The sequence below is a fragment of the Uloborus diversus genome, unplaced genomic scaffold, assembly GCF_026930045.1.
Source record: "Uloborus diversus isolate 005 unplaced genomic scaffold, Udiv.v.3.1 scaffold_563, whole genome shotgun sequence".
NCBI lineage: Eukaryota > Metazoa > Arthropoda > Arachnida > Araneae > Uloboridae > Uloborus > Uloborus diversus.
In genome coordinates, this window is record NW_026558751.1 from 23,823 (window position 1) to 47,601 (window position 23,779).

Here is a 23,779-nt window from a genome sequence, read left to right on the forward strand (position 1 = left end):
CAAGCTGTGCTGCAAAATTTCAAAATGCTCATCAAAATCGCCACAGATGCTCCTCAAATAGTTTCTACAAGGCTGGCGACCCTGTACTTGTGTTGTGGTCTGAGCATTAGCTTGTTCTCCCAGTACAAAGAGTATAATTCGCTTTGTGTTTCTGTTCAGTGAAGTTTTATCATTACTTGCACCTATAACGTTTGCTTTAAAAATGTTAATAGTCATTTGTTTTGTTAAAATGTCACGGAAAACGAAATTCTCTTACTTTGCGGTTGGAAAAAGCAGGCAGAAATATATTTTGCAAGATCAGCACATGGTGCCATGCAGAAAAGGATGAATTTAAAGCATTTTGTTGTTTGTACATTGTCTTTCTAATATTGATAATCAAGGATTTCTACAGGTATTATCTCATGCAGGGCTGCCACTGAGTTAAGGCCCTAAACATAGTCGTTTTAGTAGCTTCTCAAGTGAAAAATACTGCCAAATAAGGAAAATAGTATCTAAAAAAATTTCCCATGATTTTTTAAATAGCATTATTATTAAATCATGTTGCATACACTTTGATGAATAAAAATACCTCCACTGCATGGTGTGTAAGTGGGATCAACTACACAAGTGGAGCTCCCTCCAGTTACACACACATGGTTGTCCCAATATGGTTTCATACCAATCTTATTCCAATGATAAGAATGTGAAAATTGGGCATATATTAGAGATATTTATAAAAAACTGAAAACATTACAGATGCAGGACTCATAGCAAGTGGAAAAAAATATATAGGAATTTAAAAAGAAAAATATAGGAGCTGGATAGCAAAATATATAGGAGTTTGGAAGCAAAATATATAGTAGTTTAAAAGGAAAAATATAGGAGTTTGGTAGGAACATATATGGGAATTTCGAAAAAGTATAGCATCAAGTATGTTTGGAGCACTGTACAAAAAAAAAAAAAAAAAAAAAAAAAAAAGAGCCAGTATCAATGCAATTCACATTGCATGAAGTCATAGCAATGTGAAGAGTCACAGATATGAGAGCAAATGAATTTTTGTACCCACTGTCGCTTATATGAATCATGTTTGTATAGCACAATTTTGATTCAATTACGCAAAATTGTGTGTGCGTGTTTTTCTTTTTCATTTTTTTAAAACGTGGAATCCTACAGACAATTTCAGAGAACTTTATCAAATTTTTGGTCAAACGAGATATTATTAGAAGTCTACTGCGCACTCAAAATATCCATTCTCTGCTTATTTGAAGAATTTAATCTCAAAACAGTATGAAAAAGCAATTAGAAAATTCAGATTTTTAACTTACGTGCTTTGAAAAATGCATCTCTTATTGACTGCTAAAACTAGGTAACAATTTGGGCATTCTTTTTTCAATCTCATAAATTTACCTTTAGTCCTCGGTATTGGTACCTCATTGTTTCAATGCTAACATTAACAATGAAAAGTCCCGTCGACTCCATGTCTCTCTCGTCTCACTGGTGTTGTTGGACATATCGTGAGACAATCATTACAAAAAGTGAGCAACACTCTGCCGCCCCTTTGTTTCACTATTTATAGAAAAAAAACTGCTAAACAAAGGCAAAGAAATCAAGACTGTGCTAATGCACCACGTTTGTGAGAGAGAGCAAGAAATGGTCAGCTCTCATACGCTTCATTTGTTTAAGCGGCATGTTTGATTCAAATATTTTGCAATTTTTTTATGTTAAAAACGGATTTCGTTTCGTTTTTGAGGAATTGATTCCTTAAAAAGGCTGATTCAATTATATAGGTACATACATGTATAAAGGGTGAATTTGACCTAATCTGCCAAACGAAAAGTGGTGTTAGAAGAGCCCAAGTGGAGCATAGAATAAGCCATTATCCTCTGCTATTTGTAACCGTAATCGAATAAATAGAAAAAAACGAGCCAAAAAAAAAAATCTGAGATGAAGACGGATTTTTGCAATTCTTGGAAAACCAAAAAAAAAAAATAATAATAATAATAATAAATACTTATTTGAAAAAGCAAACAAAATCCTATAAAACAACACTTTTTTCATCAAGATAGTTACATTTTTCAGCGAGCTACAAGCTTTAAAACATTTGAAGTACTCAAAGTTGAATTGATACCAAAATCTGTACACAGCATTTTCAAAAACAATTGTTTGAGCTACAAACCGGTCGTTTGAACTACATGTAAAATTATATGTGATAAAATTAAAAGCTTTTAAAATATTTACAGAAATACACTTAAAGTATAACATGTTATCCTTTTAAAAGTACAAAGTAAAAATTTGAAAACAAGTTAAAAGTTGCAAGTAAAGCCATCAAAAAAAGTTAATTTTGATTTTACATTAAAGTAAGTATATTTTTGTATGTTTTATTAAAATAATCAAACAGAAGTTTAGTACATATGCCAACATTAAAGATGCAAGAGTGCATAGTGCAGTGGAAAAAGAAGAAAAAAAAAATGGATCAAAGTTTTTTGCATTTTTGGGTAGCATTTAACATTAAAAAAAAAAAGGAGTTAGTGAGAAAATATAGGAAATATAGGAGAATATCTCACAAATTGTGAAAATATAGGGGATATAGGAGGACTATGAGCCCTGCAGATGGTAATTACTTTTTTAAAGTGTCTGAAAACAAAAGTGGAAGAAAAAAAAAACATTTTTCTTTCTTTTCGGCACTCATCAGCCACTTTTCTGTTCTTTGATGAAATAACATTATCCCTTCTAATGTGTAAATCCATTAAACAAAGCAAAACTGTTGACAATATTCACTACATGATACCTAATCGTCTGTTAGGAAACCATATGCTGCCTATCATATGTTAACTGCAGTTAAACTCTTTTCTGTTTTAAAGTATTGCTAACACATATTAGTTATTTTAAAGGGTTATCTTTTAAACCTATATTCCAGGGCGAAAACCTTGACTGTAGTAAATTTGCTGAAAAATCTTACTAAAAAGGCTTCAGTGAGTTCTGAAATTTTTTATTTTCAAGATATCATCTAAGTTTTTGATGAAGCTTCACCACAAAGGGAAGCAAATGACTTTGAAGTGAAAACATTTGTAAGTTTTTAGTTACTTTGCAAATAGATTGGATCAATAAGAATGCATCCTTATCAATCGTTCTTACTACTCAGTGCTGTCTCGCCGATTCTACCAATTACAAATGAGGCAGTGAGAAGCAAAGCAATGTAGGAAGTGGATCTTTTCAAGTTTTGAGCAAAGCGCATATAAAGATTACGTCCTAGGTAGGCTTTCATTCAATTTTTTTTCTAAATCATGCTGTACAGCAGCACCTACTAGTACTATCTCTTGCCCCAAGACAGAGGAGGGGTTCACCTACCATTTGTACTGGTTATCTCCAAATTTTGCCACTTGCATCCCTTTGCTTCTCACTACATCAAATGATGCCTCCACTTCAAGTCATCTGCCATCTCTCTGGCCAAACTTTAGATGCTCAAGGCAAGAGTCAAAACAATATTTGGTTGGTAATTTTATTCTAATAGTTTTAAAAAACTTTAATACCATGAAAAAAATATCTTTCAAATTGGGGAAATATTTACAGTATTTTTTTTTTTTCAAAATGCTAATTAATTTTTTATTTGAACTAAAACTAAATCAGAAACTGCAATTACAATGTTTTTAAACATAATCTTTTTAAAAGGTTCTGAAAATCTTTGAATATGCCAGTTTTATACACCTGGACCTAATTCAATCAACTCCTATGTGCTCCATACCTCAGAAGCAAACCAACCTCTAGGACATCAGTCGAACTATTTATGTAAAACAAATTCATACCTCACTGACAATTGTTCAATTTTCCCCACTTAAAAGCATTACACACAAAGAATATATATAATACAGTTTGGGATAAATAGATAAGCTTTATTAAAGCAAAATTCATATATAACAAGATTCAAAGTTTACCCGAAGTATTGAAATTTGTGGTTCATTTGTATGAAGCATTGATTGTCAATTAAAAAAGAAAACTGAAAGTTGCCAAATTGCAGCCAGAAAAGAAAAAATGAGTTAATGAAATTTTGGTAATTTATTTAAAAATGGTCTTCAAAAATTTATTTCAATCATTGCTATCACTTTCATCTAAAGATTTGCATTTCTTAAGCAAGCTTAGCATGGACAGTTTCATATGGCGATTCAAATCAATATAATCTTCTAATGCATCATTGACTATTCCTAAAAACATGGACGGCCAAAGCCGTTGAAAGACTAAACGTTTTTTTAAAGCTTCTTCCACACGCAATAGATTTTTTTCCACAATTTTACTTGCAGTAGTTTTGTATCCAGGTAAAGAGTACTGTAAGAGAAATAAAAATTACATGTCTGAAATTTTAAGCAATATAATACAGATATGCCCGTTGGTAGTGAAGTCGAAGGGACCATATAAAAATTTCATTATAACCATAATTTCACTGTACAAAATTAAATAACACACAATACCATGTAAAAAGGAATTGAATCAACTACATCATAGCCAAAAACTCGCTACAAATGAGCGTGACTGTATAACAAACTAGAAGTTTTAAAACCAAAGTTTGTTTTCCAGTTATGGGTAAAGTGTAAACATATTATAAGTATTTTAATGTGCCGAGATCAGCACGACAGAAATTTGAAACTTAACATATATTATGCATTTTATTTTTTATAAACACTAGCTACATTGTCTGGCTTCACATGGTCTACCTCGAAAATAAAAGTTGTCAAGTGACGCATGTTCAACAATTAGGCTTCAATTAGGAAAAAAAAAAGTATTGTAAAATTTCCCGTCAAAATAATCATTCTGAAAGAAAGAAAACAGGAAATAAAAAATTCCCAAATTAATTAAACGCAACCCCCCCATAAATAAAACTAAAATATTAAAAAAAAAAAAGATAAATAAAACAAAATTTTATTTAGCCACAGTCAAGAAAAAAAAAAGTGGCAACCTTCTGAATTGTGTTCATGCTAATTTAAAATGAGATTGCGCAAACGATAAATTTACGATAAATTTCCAACATAAAATTTCTGTTTCATTAGGCGTAAAAGCTTTTTAATTTTTCCAAGAGATTTTACAGCCTTTTTTTTTAATTCAGAGAAAGTAAGTGAACTCAATGGGTGTTTTTCGCGGGCTTTCAAATGGCCCTAAATTTGAACTGGTTGGATAATTATTTCGGGTAGAAAGAGTTATTTAATGCTCTTTTTGGGCCCTAAAATTAAAATTTGAATGATTCAGTACTTGTTTGGCGTCCGAAAACCCCCCATATGTTCCTTTTTAGGTGCTCAAGAACCTCCTTGCCAAATTTGGTTGAGATCCAACTTAAACTGTAGATTTGTATAGGGAAAATACACATACACACACATATATATTCTCTGTTTTATTTATGTAGATTATATAGTTATAAATTAATAATTACAAAGTTGTTGCAAAAGTAGAGTATTAGAATTAACTGAAAACTTTTTTGATTTTTTAGGATAAGGGGGGTTAAATTTTGAGACAACATTTTGTTTTTTGTTGTCTAGTGTTATCGAAAAGGAGAAGGTCTAAAGTCAATTTTTCAAAATGTAAGTCTCCAAAATGCAGTTTTAGGCTACATTTGGTCTCAAGGGGATTTCCTGGATCCACACCTGTTTTCAATAGTCTAGGCTAGTTAACACGCTGTTGACCAAAAACATTGTATGCATTCAAATTGTGGTTCTCTTTAATTTACCATTTGTAAACCTGCACAACCTATCATACTTTTGAAAATATTAAATCACTGTAATAATAACAAATATATTGTGTAAAAAAAGGGTATTTTATATTTATATTTGAGGGTTTTTCTTTTTCACTTTTGGAAAAAATCATTGGCCACACAAGTGAGTTCAAAAAAAAAAAAAACTGTCAGCAGTGTATTAATAAAGGATTTATTATAGCAATGATATTTCAGTCAAAGTAAAATAGCATGATGCAGTGAATAGGCTCAGTTAAGCACAATAAGTTACTCACAATCAACAGCCTGTATCATTTAGTTAATGTAAACAAGTGTTTGAAGGTAAAAATTGGTTCTGATGAGATTTTATTTTTATATTAAAATACTGCTCATTTCCGGGTAAGAGAGGGATTCTAGAACTACAATGTATTTATACATGTCATACATGCATTTTGCATTTTACCGTACAATTTGAGTTGAAAATATACTCTTTCCTTTCACCCCAGATAACATACTTATGGGTTTGATTTGAACTTACTTCATAATCAGGATTGTAAGTAAATGCAGCTTTCATAACTTCGGCAGCCACTTGGCAGTCTGGTTGTCTTTGTAAGCTGTTGGGAGAGTATCCCTTTTCTTTTAAAAACATTTGTTTTACTCTAGAAGAGAGATGGGGAGAGAAAAAAACCACTTATATAAAAGTTACTGAATTGGAAATCATTAAAGTTAACAGTGCTTTAAATTATAACATTAAGATACAGTGAAATAGGTTCAATACAAAAAAAACTGGAGATTAAAAATATTTTTTCCTGCTGAAATTTTTTACCTGACTGCGCGCACAATGCAAAGGAAGAGGGTAATGTGTTTATGAGTCGGGGGTCTGTCTAGAATTTTTCACAAGGTTAGTTTTTTGTGAGAAATTTTGTGAAGGTTAGTTTTTTGGATTTTTTTTTTTTGTTAAAAAGAAATTTTAGAATTTAGAGATGGCACAAACTGCATCATTTAAACTTGAGTTTTCCTCTTCTAAGTTAAGTGTCATTCTGGTGTGTTTTTCTAGTATTTAGTGGGGGAGGGGGGATACTTTCTCAAGGTATCAATATTTATCAATCATTCTACATTATGTTAAATTATACTAGAAATATTTCTGCACAGTATTTATGTTAGGATTCAATCCTTATTTCTTTTCTAAATGCGCATGTCAATATTGCGTCATATCTCCTCCCAGAAACCTTTGCGCTTCATCAAGCGCGAAGATGTCTCTTCTTGTATATGTAGTGATGGCTGTAGTATGTAGATGAGAGTAGTCTGTAATTTTCATCTATGTGTAATTGTGATGTGTAACTATCAATAAATGTTTGTGCTCAGCAACTGTGTTTAATCCTGCCCACAATTTAAAATAATTGTAACAAAAAAAAAATCAGACAAGGGTTCAGCTTTTAACGTTTTGACCCAAGACACTCTTAAAAAGCACAGAATTTCGTTTAAAACTTATAAATTCCGTGATTTTAACAAAAATAAAAAGAGATTTTATTCGTTTACCTCTTAACAAAGCGTACTAAACATCAAAAATTCGAAAAATCAGATTCCCATAGCGGAAGCAAAGAGATCGCAGTTCTCAAAGTAAAGGCATCAAAAGTAAAAAAACGGCTTGTAAAATAAATATTTTTGATAAAATTATTTTAAAATTGCATTTTAGAGTCTTATAAACATTTCATTAATAACTGTGGACACAATTTAAGCCAAAAAAAAAAAACATCGATTCAGCATTTTAATTTTTGACTCATAAAAGAAAATGGAATTTTGCTTTAAAAATTTGGAATGAGAGTTCTAACAAAAATAAAGAGACTTTTCATTTATTTGCGTCCTAATAATGCAAAGTTAGCTTGAAAAAAGAACAAAATATGATTCTCATATCGGATTTTAAAAGATTGCATTTTTCAAAACGTAGACATCTAAAGAAAAAAACGGTAAACAAAAGAGTTGATTCAAAGTTAACCATCCTTTTTTTAGCATCAAAAAATCAAACTCATATAATTTTCTCCCAAAATAAGTTAAACATCGTACTGCACCGTAAAAACGCAAGCTGATAAAATGATGAGAATGTTTTCTAATCAAATCATTATAAAGGTTTAATGCCAGACGCAAAGTGGGCAGTGAGCGATAATTTTGAAGTTGGTAATCCTATCTTAAGCGATCATATTTTTTCTCCATCATTACTATCCCTTTGCACTTCTAAGTTCATTTCGCTGATATATAATATTATTATAATTAATGTTTATTGAATGAGCAGGGAGAAAAGTGCCTACCAACGCCTTTTCAGAAAAGATTACAACACCGCTGCTAATTAGCTGTGATAAAACAAACAAAATTATTTAAAACCAAACTTATTTTCAGATGTTAATTTCTTTCCAAGAAACAAACAACGAGCATTATATTTATTTGGCACTAGAAATTAGTTATCCCTTGCAGGAGCATCACAAGAGTGCTGATTTTTTTTCTTTGCAAAATCAGCAGATTTTTTTATAAGCTGATCCTTTGACTTTGACTTTAAAAAAGGTTCCAAAAATTATCAGCTTTATACACAGAAATATGCATTAATGTGCTTTCAGATTTGCTCTTTCAATAAACAATTTGTGAAAGATCCGTTCTTGATTTATCAGAATTTTGTGAAGGGTACGTTTCGGTTGATTGGGATTTTGTGAAAGGTCCGTTTTGGTTGATACAATTTTTTTGAAAGGTCCGTTAACGGACCCAAATATCCTCTGGCCAAACCCCTGTAAATCTATGTATGTATGTTTGTTCCTATGTGGCGTTATAGAGGCTATACGCCTTGGCCAATTTTGATAATTCTTACGCCAATCGATTTGTCTTAACTTTGGGAGTGTCACTAAACACATGACAGTAATCAACAATCAGTCGCCAGTTTGTCAGTTCGGGATTGTGTTGCATGCTACCTGCGAGCAACAAATGCAGGTAGTTCAATACCTGAATTTTTTGTTTACTAAGTTGAGAATTCGATTATACTTTAACATGTTGCATTTGTTTTTGCCTTGATTCAAGGGACTGAGTTTTGCGACATGTACTTTCTTGATGGACTTTTTTAGTTTTGCGAGAAAGGTTTGACTGACCACGTTTCCGATTTCGCGTCATCATGGTTATACCGGCTGTTTAGGTAGCTGTGATGTGGTTGAATTAAGTTCACGCATTTTTGCTAAAGGTCAAGCACATGTAGCTTTAAGCCAAGTTAAATTGATCAGTTGTTTAGACCACTGAAAGTTACTTAATAAACCTCACGATATAAACTCTCTCAATCAAATGACAAGATTTCGAAATTTAGTCTTATAATCATAATAACTAAGTCAATGAATATTAACTAAAAAGTAAAATAAAAATAATTATTAAATAAAAACAAAAAATCCAATTGCATAAAAACCAAAAAGAGAAATAAGAAAAAAATATAAGCCCAGTAGTTTAGAATTTTTGATAAGTACTACTGAATAACTACACCATTGAAATAGTTTTATAATCGATACACATGTAAGGCAAATCATAAATTCAAAAGCAGAATAGAAGGATCAACAGTCGGGGCCCATTCAAATCTTACGAGGTTCCTTGATTTAAAAAGGAATGGGACTCGACTGTTGATCCTTCTATTCTGCTTTTGAATTTATGATTTGTCTTATGCGTGTATCGATTATAAAACTATTTCAATGGAGTAGTTATTCAGTAATACTTAATAACATTCTAAATACTGGGTTTTAGGTAAATTTGGTTTTATGCAGTCTGGTTTTTTGTATGTATTTAATAAATTTTTTTTAAATAAAATTACACAATAGTGACGTCTGGACTGATACATCATTTTGTGTCAACAGATTTTTCATGTTAAGCATTTTTGCATGAAAGGCACTGCAGAGTAAAATCAACTAAGTATTATTCTGAACATACCTAGGACTATTTAACAAAGAAGATAACCTATACTTCGGAAGTAACAAAGAAGCTGCAAAACCAAGGCCTCCAAAAATATCTTCCGCTCTAACTCTTTCAAGTTCTGTTACCTAAAACAAAAGTTTTAAAAAGTTATTACAATTAGCTCTCATAAATATAAGCTGATATCCTTAATTCAAACTCAACAAAGGTTTCATAAATCATCAGGTTATACACGAAATTAAATGTTATTTTGATTTCATATTTGCTTTTCTAACAAATAATTTATGAAAAATCTGTTTTGGTTGATCAATATTTGTGAAGGATCCATTAACAGACCTAAATTTCCTCTGGCCAGATCCCCTGGCCCATTATCCCTTTAATGTATGTGTAATGCGGGAAAACTCAAAATCATTCAAACTTTAAATACAAAAGTTGACTTTTATTAACTTCTCTTTTAACAAAGCTTCATGAACATTGAAAATGGGAGTGGAATAGCAAATCAGATGAAAAAGATCCCATTTTTCAAAAGGGAGGCATCAAAAGTATAATAATTATATACAAATGGACTTTTAAAAGTAAAATCGTTTCAAAACTGCATTTGAATTAAAGTTAATATTTAAAAACACTGACATTATCCTAGAAACCTTGGGATAGGTTCAAAATAGGGGGGGGGGAGGACCATTTTGATGTAATTTTTGAAAATTTCTCCTACTTTTCCACACACCTGAATCTTGATAATTTTATGATTTCTAGGTTCAGTTCCACCTTATTCTTCTTGGTTTATTGCTATGAGTTTTTTTATTTGTAACAAAAATATGATAATGCATTTAAAAATGAATGTGATCAAACAAAAATGTACAACACAAATTAGAAAGTCTTGAGAATTGGGAAGCTAAGCAGATTCATAATGACACTCCATTTGCACTGAACCGTTACTTTGCTTCTGAGCGAGTTTGAAAAGCTGCTCAAGCAGAGGGATTCTTGATGACAAGTAAGCAGTGCAAAACAGGGTGTCTCTTGTTTGACAAAGGAAAAGGGCTTCTGGTGTCCCAAAACTAAAAGGTTTTTTGTAATACAGTAGACCCTCATTTTACGTGGGTTTATTTTAAACGGATTTGATTATATGTGGTTTAAGATTTATACAAATACAAATGTAACAACCAGCAACAGGCTCTGGGCCTAGCTAGGCTGATCCTAGTCAGTTTATAAGTCCTCAATGAAGATCAACAGGCTTCTTAAAGCTATCCACCCCCTTGCTCATGACCACCTCTTCTGGTAAGCTGTTCCAAATGTCCAGGACCCTACTAAAGAAGTAAATTTTTCCTAATTTCCAGGATAGCCTGAGATTTGAATAGCTTAAAACAATGTCCCCTTGTCTTGCTTTCTGTGAGAAAATTTAACCCATTAACATCTTTCATTTTGATAAATTTAAACAACTGAATCATGTCCCCTCTGGCTCTCCTTTGCTCCAGGCTATACATGACACATTTATTTTGTTTTAGGTGGATGCAGCACATTGCAAACAGATAAAATTTTCCCTTCTTTCAAAATGTGAAGTACTGAGATTGCAGAAAACCGCATTTTGGCATGCTAATAAATGAGCTAGGACAACTTCAGATATCTTTTGCAATTGCTTCCAAAGCAGTTAGTACTATAATTAAACTTGCACAATTCCGAGCTTACTGGAAGAAGAGCTTATGAAATTGACAAAGGAGAACAAAACTAATGAGGATACTGAAATGGAATACACACAATTAAAAGTTTTCCCACTGAAAATTTTGATCCATTTCTTGACAAGGGCAAATGATCTCTTTGATTTGATAGAAAAGGAAGATCCCATCATGAAAATGATACAAGCGATCATCGATGCGTTAGTACCAAAGATCTACAGAAAAAAAAATGACTGCCAAAAAACTCATGACCAGCTTTTCATTATGTATTTATATATCGCTAGAATGATGTACTTTTTTAATCTATGAAACCTAACCCTTATTCCAACACTAATTTTAAGTCTTAATTTACATGTTTTTGATTTACCCAGCATTTCCCTAAAACGTAACCCCCAAGTAAAACGAAGGTCTATTGTAGTTAAATATGTATAATGGACAGAATATTTTCCAAATATCATTATTTTATGTCTAATGAACTCACCGTTGCACCATTTATAAGTTCAATCGTTGGACCCAATCTGTACACAGCATACATTCTCCATAAAGATAATTGTAATATAGGATTTCCCTCACTTTCAATCGTTAAAATTTTAAGACCTGGAATTTGACCTAATGCATTCAGTTGAGATAAAGATTCTATACAAGTACATTCAAATGAAGCTGCCTGAAAAAGAAAAAGACTATTTTAATGGAAGATTTTGAACATCAAGTAATGCATTTTGCTTTTTTGAAAGGGGACTTATGTAGATTTACTTTTAAGTAATATCAAAAGGAAATATAAAAAAATTCAATTGGTGCATAAAAATAATTATACATTTTATTTTAAGCTTCAAATTTTCTTGTTACTCTTAATTTCATTCTATGTTACAAGTACATATCTTTGAAAACTGAGGATTACAGGTAAAATATGTGTATGTAGTTGTAAATAACAATTTATAAATATAAACATTATAATGCAAAGTATCCTTTTGTATGGACTGTTTACCTTAAGTCTTAATAGGAAGAAATTATCTTTTAATTTATAAATTAACTTCCCAATTTTCTTATAAAAGTGATTGTAGCTTTTCTTAATGTACAGTCTGTCAACCCAGATACAAATTTTTTCATTAAACACTTCATAACCAAATTTTCTGGATAAGAGAAATACGGAGTCACCTGCTCAAAACATGCAATCTAATTGCATCGTGGGTTAAAAAAACGAAATCCACTTTAACATATATATTTCTTTATTCATTGTAGTAAAAGCAATTCAATTATACCTTAATTTTCCCTGACAAAAAAATTTTGCAAACTCTTATCAAATACAAAAATGTTTAATTAGAAAATAACTGAAGTTACATGAGGCGTACTGACCTCATGTAACTGAATATTAATGATCAATATTAAAACCTTAATCAATTATAAAAGAGAAAATGGTCACCATTGAGCAAGAGAGTTCACACTTACAGTTTATCTGCTGTCAACACATTCGTAATCGTGGGTCTCCAATTGACTAAACAGAGTTCGGTCCGAGGTACAATTCCGATGCAACGTGGTGTCAGGTCTTGTGCTGGTACCCTTTGGTCCAAGTCATAACATTCATCAATTCCTGCCGCGGGCATCCTGTATTATCATGGTTCTCTATTTTCGCTGAGGAGTAGAAATCGCAGACTTTTGAGGATCCGACGGATACCGCTACCGGCATTGTGGGGTCAGCTCATCTCCTTCCCTTCTTTGACCCCTTTCTTTCCAGCAAGTAGTTCTTTCCACCTTGGTCTCCTCTCGACTGACTCCCTTCTCCATTCTCTTTTTCCCCCTGGCAGGGGTCAGGGTTTCATTACCTCTCTATTATGTCGGTCAAGCAAATGGAGCCCTCTTGCTTTTGTAAATTGAATCGAAACTTTTTCGAACTGAAAGTTTTTATCTTACTCAAGTTCTAGGGTGACTCATGTCAAAAGGTGACCAACATTATGTTACTTTCTTTCTTTTGTTTATTTGTAGAAAATCAACTGTACACTTTCACGTGTGGTGATCGGAGCAGAATAGTCCCAATGTAGTCCATGCGTGCCGTAAGAGCCGACTAAAATGAACACCCAATCTAAGGTGTGAGGCACCGTGCTGATGGATGAATGGCATCTGGGTTGCATAATGTCTAAAACGGTCCCCTCCAGGAAACTGGCGAAACCTCGTTGTATTTAGCTTTGCACTCGTACAGGGTGGTTATGCGGGTGTTAACCTTTTACCATCTCATAGTTTCCAGCTCCCATGGAGTTGGAGGCTGACTTGAAGGTGGACACCAGCAGCCCTGTTCCTGGAGGAGGTGAGGGTGCGAGTCTGCAACCCACCGACTGAGAGAGGTGAGGGTGCAGATGTGCAGGTCTGAAACCCATCAACTCTGCAGTACGGGGCAGGGAGTACTCAATTTTGCACAAATATGCAGCAGGAGGAGGAGGCTGGTACAGGACGCGAAAGCCACCGGGCTTGCCTTTCCCAAGAAGTTGGGAGAAACCAAACATCTTCGGTCGGAGATTTCAACTCCTTCTCCTGCATCTTTAAGAGTAAGGACAGGTCAACCACAATCCTATGATCAAGCAGGGAGTATGTTTATGATAGCTGTTGTGAAAGAAACCTTCCCTTTGGAGAAGTTATCTCACAATGACATTGAACATATTCAGCTGGTCATCCTAAAGACAGTCCTAATTCTTTCTGGAGATCATATGCCGAAAATGCAAAAGGCTTCCTACCAAAAATAGTATTGGGAAGACTTTTAGTCTTCTTATTGGTCATTGCACCTTAACACTAGAAAGACGGCGTTTTGCGTATAACTAGAAAGACTAGCAGCGGTCACTTTGACCGCCATACTGAAAAGATTGGAAATTTCCTCCTTTCGGGATTTTTAACAATAGAAAAGATTTGTTTGACATGTCTGAATTTGATTTAACAATTTAATCGTAATATAGTCTGCAAATAAGTCTCAGATAGCTTTTTTTTTAAATTTTATGTTCGATCAAGTCAAATACATGCTTTACACAATTGGCATTGATACAGAGCAAATTTGCACAAAAAAGAGGAAAATTTGTTAGCATGTAATAACTAACAAGTACTATAATCAACCATGCATGTATTTGGTGTAAAAAATATCTAAATAAAGCAAAATACCGTACATTACTATCTTTTATAGTATTTTGAAATACTTATGGTATCAAGTCGCCTGTATATTAGCCATTATCAGTTTTTTTTTTTTTTTTTTTTTGGCAATCAGAACAAATGCTCGTAGATTTATTTCCGCATAGTTTCATTTCACACAATTTTAATCTTTTTCCTGAGGTAGATACTTATTTACATGCAGGAAATATTGATCAGTGACGTGACTTGGAGGAAATTAGAGAAATATTTGATTTTTATGTTTTTGAAATTGTCCCCTTTTTTTCGGCGTCGGGCCCTTTTCCCCTTTTCTTTCACTGCTTTTTATATATTAATCATCAGTTTTTATTAGTGAGGTTTCTTCTGATTCTAACTCAGAAGGACAATCCTTTTCTGAAAATCTCGGCTCTGAAAAATATTTGCAATAATCTCATGAAAGCTAACTATTCTCATCGCTAGGATTATGTTTCTCTTCAGATAAGAGTCCGACTGTTCATTCGAACCATAATCTATTTTAGATAAATCTGCAACAGTTTCAGGAATTAATGTTCCTATAAGTTTTGCTTGTCAACGGTTCTTCTCGACATCATAAAGATAATTATGTGACTGAGCACTTCATTATCACTGAAGAAAATAAACGTCGATGCTTCAAGCAAAGCACATGTTTTGGTGCACAAAACAATTACAGCAAACATTTTTGGAATTCACCTGTTTATATTTACTTCTTTTTAGACCCAAAGTAATTTCACGTGTCCAGTCACATGCTTTTCAAATTTACCTTTCTCAACTTTGCCCCCTGTGCAGTGTGTAGATAGCAGAAAACTGAAACCATGAAACCAGCAGGTGTTTCGCATTTTCCTAACAGTTCAAAGAATTAAACCTGACCCAGCAGATACTACTCAAACTCAAAAGAACATTACTCACCTGACAACTAACAACAGTCCATAGTACACACAACTGATAAGAGAAAAAAAGAAGAAAACGAATGCATAAAGAAAGGTTCACTTAGCGGTCAAAATGACCGTAGTCAGTCTTTCTAGGTATAAACATTTATAGCGACTATAATAATAATCCTAAAGGGAAAAAATTACTGTTGTAAGATCTTAATAAATAGTTAGGAAAAGTCAATGAAGAAAAAAGAGTTTGAAAATTAAACGCAGCAAATATGAGCATTTGAAAATCGATTGCGGTCAAAATGACCGCTTCCGTCTTTCTAGTGTTAAAGTGGCACCTTGCTCTAATGGGTGTCAGTAAGGATCCAACGCGCGTTCTGGGGTTGCCTCTTTCTTGAGGAAACTGTTACTCACATCATGTGTGATTCTGAAGTGTTTTTTGCCAACAGGTTTGAACACCTTGGTCGTCATTTGCTTGAACCATAGGAGATTGATAACATTCCTATTAGGTGTTCGTTGAATTTTGCTTCAGCTACTGGTCTTTTTATGACTTCTGTTTGGGGACTAGTACAATAGACCTCTAGTTGCAGTGCTTGGGTTGGTTGAACCCCCCTTTCTTTCATTTCATTCATTCTTTCACTACATATAAAACATTTTAACCGGAAAAAAATAGCCAACTCTTGTACATTCCAAGTCAAACACCTTTGAGTTATTGGTAGTCAAGTAATGGGAAGCTGCCACAGCCAAGTAACAGGGATGAAAGTGGTTAAAGAGCAAAAAGGAGGAACTCCCCCCCCCCTTAAAAAAATAGTAAAATTATGGGCAAAAGGGATGATACCTAAAACTGCATCAAAATAACCCCTGAAAGCCATGATATTAAAAGTTCAATAAAAAATGGCCTCAGTTCCAAAGGTAATTTTTTCCCCATATTAATTACGTTTGAAATAATGGGTCATTTCACGTCAAATTGCCTATGCTATGTGCCGTCATGTCTCCGATTTTGTCCATTATTTTTTTATGAATAGATATCTATGAGGAAAGTCCAAATTAATTTTTTTAAGCTGAATTTGGTATTAATTTCAAGCTAATACTTTTCTCTTTCAGTGTGAACGGAGATTAAGTAAGTCATATCTCCTACTACAATCAGCATTAAATTTTTTTTGGAGCATATTTGAATCATTCTCTAGCTATATAGAAATAAAATAGAAGGTTTTTTTTTTTTTTTGAAATAAAAGAATAAAGTTTGTTTTGTAGAAAATACAAGTTCTCTATTACTTTAAATCCCATTTAAGCTTAAAAAGGACAAAAACTAATGAGAACAATTAATACTCGACTCTCAAAGGATTTGTATCAATTGTTAAACGCTAAAAAATTGTTTACTTTGGAAAATAATTGTGCAAAAACCTCCGGTTCAGACTTCGCAAAAAAAAACTTTTTGATTGAAAGTGTAATAAATATTATAATAAATAATTTGTAGAATAGTGTAAAGAAATATTTCTAATGGCAGCATTTAGCTTTTTTTTTTTTTTTTTTGACAGTAAAAGATGAGGAAAAAAAAGAATAATTATTATTGAAAAGTCTTCATAGCCTAAACTTGTTTGGATTACGTAACACTTGACAATGATCTTCCGCTCTCACAATACTCATTCAATACACATCATTCTTCTTTCGCTTTGAAAGTTAATCGACACATAGATTTCATTGATCATAAAATGTGAAATAAAAGGCATGCTTGTGTGGACGGCATTTTTTTTTAAAATTTGCCATTTCCTTTTTGTATCAGAAGATGAGAAAATCAGAATTTCCATCGATAAGTTTCAAAGAGATTTTAAAATGTACTTCAATCAGTAAAAATAGTCTTCTTCAGAAAATCTAGAGTTATGGAGTACTTACTGTAAATGTGGAAGTTCATTGTCAGGTGTAACGTAATCCAAACAAGTTTATGCTAAGAGAAGTTTTCAAGAGTATTTTGTTTTCCATCCTTTAATGTCAAAAAAAAAAAATCAAAATAATCCCATTAGAAATATTTTTTATACTATTCTTCAAATTATTGTTCTTAATATTTAGTACAGTTTCAATCAAAAGCGTTATATTTATTTATTTATTTTTGTGAAGTCTGAAACGGAGGTTTTTGCTCAACTCTTTTCCAAAGTAAACAACTTTTTAGCGATTAACTATTGATACAAATCCTTTGAGAGTCTAGTACTGATTGTTCTGAAAAGGTTTTGGCCTTTTTTAAGCTTAAATGAGATTTAAAGTAATAGAAAACTAGTATTTTCCGCAAAACAAACTTGATTTTTTTTATTTCAAAACAACAAAAAACACCCTTCTATTTCTTTCTATATAGCAAGAGAATGATTTAAATATGCTACAAAAAAATCTGATGCAGATCGTAGTAGGTACTCTGGATATATGACTTATTTAATCTCCCAATTGAAAAAACATAAAAATTGACTTAAGATAAAAAGTGGCAACACCCAACTGTTCATAGAATACTTTCTGTCATTCACAGTAAAAGAGAAAAATATTAGCTTGAAATTGATACCAAACTCAGATTAATTGGTTGAAAACTAAAGAAAATTGAGAGATTTTCCTGAATTCATGCCAAACCGGTGACTCCGAAAAATGATCAAAAATCAAATTTTTGAAAAAAATTTGCAAAGCGCAATTTGCATTCAAAAAATTAAAAAAAAAAAAAATAATTTGAGCTTTTTTTATAGTATTCATTCGTAAAAAAAAAATGGACAAAATCAGAGGCATGACGGCATAGCCGACTATTTAATTTAGGCGATTTGACATGGAATGATCCTAATATAAGAATGAAGGCTTTCACTGCCATTGTCAATAATGTTGCAAGATTCCGGGCTGTTGTGCCATACAACACTCAGACTACGGCCCAACAGCCTGGAATCTTACATTATTTATGTTTGAAATAATTTGGTAGCAATTAATACAAGGCACATATTGTTCTTTAACCATGAAAATTATGAAATCACAAACATTTTAACAGGCTGTAAAGTCTAAACTATTTGAGATTCACCAAAAATATTTTGAACACTTTCTTAAATACATAAAAAAGTAACCATGCCAAGTTTCATTAAAATCCAAGACAGTGGGAGCCGAACCATATTATTTTAATTTACTTTTGCATTTTTTCAAAAATAAATTTAAGAAATAAAAATATTATTGAAATAATTAATAAAACAAGCAGATATAAGGTAGCATATTGAGAAAAACCTTCCAACATTAAAAATGACTGAAATGTTTGCAGGATGCCAAAAGATTGAAATCTCAAACAAAGCATCTCGTTTCAGCGAAGCACGTGTTTGACGCGTCCTTGGCATGCTTTCCTAACATAAGTTTTCAGCAGATATCAGGGAGAATAAAATTTCAAGGGGGGGAAAATAGAATAAGAAAGCAGGAACAGAAAAATCTGAATGTTTTCAGATTTTTAAGAAAAATAGGAGCATTAATTTGGATAACATAAGTTAGGTTATTACTGTATGTACTGTACTGTTATTACTGTATGTACTGTATTGTACCTTTTACTTTGTATAATGAAAAGGATGTCTTGTCCTTACAAAAGAAAAAAAAAAACACTCATATTTCAACATAAATTTCCATTTTAACTACCTCAATATCAATTTGGATTTGGTTTTTTCACAGTACAGTCGAATCCCGACTTACGCGAGGGATGCGTTCCAAGACCCCTCGCACAAGTCGAAATTTCGCGTTGTGGAACACAGTATGTTTAGAAATTTTTTATAAGCATACCCAATTATTTCAGACATGTGTTAATACCCCTCAAATTGTTTCAAACCATTTCTTAACTACATATTACCGGATCTTTTATAAAGAACTGACTTTTTACTGTATTTTAGAAAAAGCGTTACTATTTAACATAAATAACTGTTATGAAGCACACAATCAATGATCAATGAGAGACATGAATTAAAACAGTACGGCACTTACATTAAGTACATAACTGCATAATAGCACTGAACAGTAGATATTGTAAACTTTTAATTATAATTTTTTAAAATGATGTAGATGATGTTTATGCAGTGTGAGAACACCCCTCTTTCTGACTTCTTTTAGCCACAATGAAAAAGCAGCTTCCATTTTCATGACAGGGTGGCGACAGGAACTGTGAAAAAAAGTTCCCTGACTTTTCCCTGATTTCCCTGATTAAGTTCACCAAATTTCCCTGATTTACGTTACCAATGATAATGATTTTCTTTCTTTGCTTTACTTGAAATCCATTGCATGTTTGTATAAAATGCAGTATTTTAAACGTTTTAAGTTATGTAAAGTTGTTGAACTAAAGATATATTTTTAAAAAATGCTACTTTTTTTAATAAAATGGTTTTAAAAAAAAAGACATTTTTTGGGGGGGGGGGAGGGGGAACAACCTACAAAACAGCATATTAAATTTTTATACATGGAAAGATTATAGAAAATTAAAAAAAAAAAAAACTTTACTTCCAGAAACCACTTAGCATAAGAATTTTAAGAAACTATTAAAATTACTTTTAATAACATGTGTATTTATGATAGAACTAAAAAGTAATTGAAATTATTTTGAACTAAGTTTTCAAACAGTATAATAATTGTTGCAAGAATAACAAGTAATAGTGAAAGAATAGATGTAGTTATTCTTTTATAACTAATTGAGATATTTATGCAAAACAGATGAAACCATTTGACAACCATTCATAGGGAGCTTTTCTCTAATCAAGAACATAAGTTTTAATGAATGAATACAGTATTTTAACAATAAAAAAAAAATAAAGATAGTTACTTAAGTACACAAGTTAACTCTATTTCAAATGATTTTAGTATGTAACGAGAAAAAATCTTAGATTGCTTTTATAACAAACAAATTGGAAATGCAAGGGAAAGAAAAGAAAAAAAAAGCAATTAGTTAATTTTAAAATATATAAAAGAAGAATACAACTTAGTTATAAAATTAAAGAATCACTAAAGTCTGAAGAAAAGAAAACCTTTATAATCTGCGGTGACAACAAATAGTATAAAAGCAAAAAACAACGTTTTTTTAATTGAAAGTTCAATTTTAGCAATTAAATTAAAAATGCGAAGAAGTAATAACTTTTCAGCTTTTATAGTATTAATTCAAAAACCAAAGCTTTCTTCTTGAAATCGTGATTAAAGTACACTAATTACTTCAAGACAATGGAATAAAGGCAAAGGAGCTAAGGCATAATTGAAGGCTTCCTCTTTGCCTGTATGGTTGTTTATTTTACGTAGCATCGAAAGCGTAAAAGGAAATTTCAAGCTAGTTAAAATGAACAACCTAACAGACACAAAAACAATCTCAGGAAGTTCATCCTGTGGTTAATAAGTAAGATTCAATACTTTGACGTTGAGAAAAAAAGATGCACAAATATGCGGTAGTGTATAATCGCACCTCATTAATTTTACTTTTTTTTGAACAGATAATTGGCGTAAAATGCGTAGAGAATTAAGAGTACTTAATTTTGTAAAGCAAAAAAAAAAAAAAATTTCCTCCAAAAATTAATTTTCCCTGATTTTTTGTTATTTTTTCATAATTCCCTGATATTTCCCTGACTTTTCCCTGATTAATAAAGTTCCCTGATTTTTCCCTGATCTCCCTGATTTCCCTGATCTGTCGCCACCCTGCATGATGTTTGTATTTTGCTCTTCAGACACTACCCTACGAGCTTCAGTATTAAGCCAAGTTCTGAACTTTTACGGATTTCCTTTTCTTGAATTTTCATTAAACATATCGATGTTTCACTTATACCTAATTGTTGTGCTATCTTTGAAGCACTTTTTAATTGTTCAATCATATCGAGAATCTTGACCTTTTCTTTAATGCTCAGAAATTTTCTTTTTCTTTCCACGTTTGCCAACTTGAAATGAAAATGCGCATTTGGGAGCCATTCTATTTTATCAACGTTCATGTAGAATGAAGAAGAAAAAAACACATTAAGAATCGGAGTGCAGTTATTTGTATAAACTAAAGCAAAGCGTTGTTAAGTCTAATGCAGTGTGTGAACTTCCGCTTTCAATGATGCTAAAGGGATGAAAGTCCATTCACAAAACCAAAATTTAGTGTCAACGAGGCCCATTCTAATGCTCCACTGCTCCTTTTCAAAAAAATTTATGTCGCAGGCAAGGCATTTGAGTCCTCAATAAAAAAATTCATTACTCATGAAAAACTCGCATTATAGCCATTTCACGTAAGTCGGATCACGTTGAAGCGGGATCCGACTGTACTTGAACGTGTTTAACCAAAAAAGGCATTCGGACTGTCATCAAATTCATTTTAATGAGCTTTACCATGAGATTTGTATCTATGTAAGTGCATATATGTGTGTATGTACCAACAATATAACAAGTTAAAAACACAAAAACTGTTAATTAAAAAAGGTTAAATTTTGTACAGATGACTTTTAAGGCCATGAGCTGAGCTTTACCTTTTTTGAATGCAATTGGAGATTCTAAAAAGACTGCTTGTTTTTTCCTCGGTGCAAAATAATCTTACTTTTATATCATTTTCTGTATTAAGTTATATCAAAGGAATCTCTTAATCCATGACTAGTATACAAGAATTATTTTGCACCACTTGCAGAGAGTTGTTGACACTGACCTTTCAATACCTTTTTACTTTACTAAATGTAATTAAGGAAGTTTTAGAATAGCAAAAGATTTTGATTTTCAGAGTTTAGTAAAAATCACTTATTAGCTATGAAAAACATATAGCAAAACATAGTGAAGAAACTCAAATGAAGTGGATCCTTGAACTTTTGAGACTTGAATTTTCAAGATTCTACTGAACTAAAAAATAATTTTTATCTCATTAGAAAAAATGTTTAAAAAATAGCTGCTTACTTCAATATTAGGAAATTGTGTTTTCATTTTACCCAGCAAATGAGCTATACTATCAAAAACAATAAAATGGAAGCACACAGTGTGTATTAGAGCAACAGTCTGTGGAGCCCAAGTGTTACTTATTGTAGCTGCGACAGCACCAGGACCATATAATTGCAAGTTGCCAAATTCTAACTCAGCTAGATATGTCAATCTTGAATCAGCAACTTCCAAATCTAATGCGACAGATGTTCTTGATTTTTTGCTAAAGCAGAAAGAAAGGAAAAATGAAAAACTTAATTTACTTTAGAAAGTTAAATACTTTAATTGCTGTACATGAAAGAAAATTAAAAAAAAAACATTACTGAAGAAGGCATAAAAAGGTGACACTAATGCAGGCAATTACTGTCACCTTTTAGATGAAGCAGAAGCTGCATATTGCAACACAGACAAGCGATACATAGTCCATAGTGTCATTCCTCTCCATGAAAATGAAAGCCTGCACACTGGTGCTTTTAAACTAGAGAAAACGGAGAAATTTCATTGGACACCTCCAGAAATCCCCCCATACAGTCCAGATTTACCACCCTATAACTACCATTTGTTTGGATCACTCAAAAAAGACCTAGGCAGATTTGATGATGAAGCAAGAGTAGAGAAGTTGATGCGCAACAGGCTTTGCACACAACCTTCTTCTTTCAAGCACGACCGCACCAAAAACTTGGCATTATGGTAGAGAAAATATGTATCAAAAGGAAGGACACTATGTAGAAAATGGGTCGCTTAGCAAATATTTTTTTATTATATATATATATATATATATATATATATATATATATATATATATATATATATATATATATATATATATATATATATATATATATATATATATACAGGGGCGGACTGGCTGACTTTGGCCCAGTCGGCAAAAGAATATTTTGGCCCACCTCTGTAAATTAAAGAAGTTAAATTAAAGTGTCGGATCTCGATTCTTCCGAGTCGAGCAAAGACATTAAAATACCACTAGTTCCTATTATCCTTCGTAAATCAAGTTTTAAAGTTACAAAAAAAAAAGAAATTTCTGAAACGTAAAATAAAGCTAACACTGACTCATTTTTTTTTTTTTTATGTGCCTTGAAAGAAGGATATTAATGGTTATAAATCTGAAAAAGTACATCTTTAGGCTTCTACACTGACAACATTAGAAAACCACGGGGAAAAGGAGGAATCAGGTAAATCCCCCCGCATACTTTTCGAAATTGGTTGATCTATATAGGCCTAAGGAGAAAAGAATCGCGAGAAGGGTTTATAGTTCCCTTCCAAGCGATATTTTCAAAGTTGATGTCAAAAAACGCATTTTACATAAAAGGAGAGGGAAAAGAAGAGGTTCCCCTTCGATTTTGTTTTTTAACTTTTTGTTTTGTTCAAAATGAAGTTCATTTTAGTCTATCTTTGTTTAGAATAGAACTTTGGGAACTCTTCCCAGAAATTCTCCAAATTGAGAAGTTTTAGAAAAGCAACTTTTAGTCTACCCTTGCTAAAATTAATGGAATAGGGAAGCATCGGGAGCTCTCTACGAAAGCGTTTCGACTTTGAAGTATTAAAAAACGCAAAACTATTTTTGGTCATGTTTGAGA

The 23,779-nt window shown here is 32.2% G+C and overlaps 1 protein-coding gene across 1 annotated transcript; it reads right to left on the reverse strand.

Moving 5' to 3' along the window:
- Window positions 1-3,854: 3,854 nt before the first annotated feature.
- LOC129233629 (leucine-rich repeat-containing protein 49-like) lies at window positions 3,855-22,601 on the reverse strand. Its single transcript, XM_054867604.1, has 6 exons — window positions 22,552-22,601; window positions 22,161-22,404; window positions 11,750-11,932; window positions 9,617-9,726; window positions 6,210-6,330; window positions 3,855-4,299 (listed from the first exon to the last, which is right to left on the reverse strand). The coding sequence occupies exons 1-6, from the start codon at window positions 22,599-22,601 to the stop codon at window positions 4,063-4,065; spliced, it is 945 nt and encodes a 314-aa protein (XP_054723579.1). The 3' UTR covers window positions 3,855-4,062.
- Between the last annotated feature and the right edge of the window lie 1,178 nt (window positions 22,602-23,779).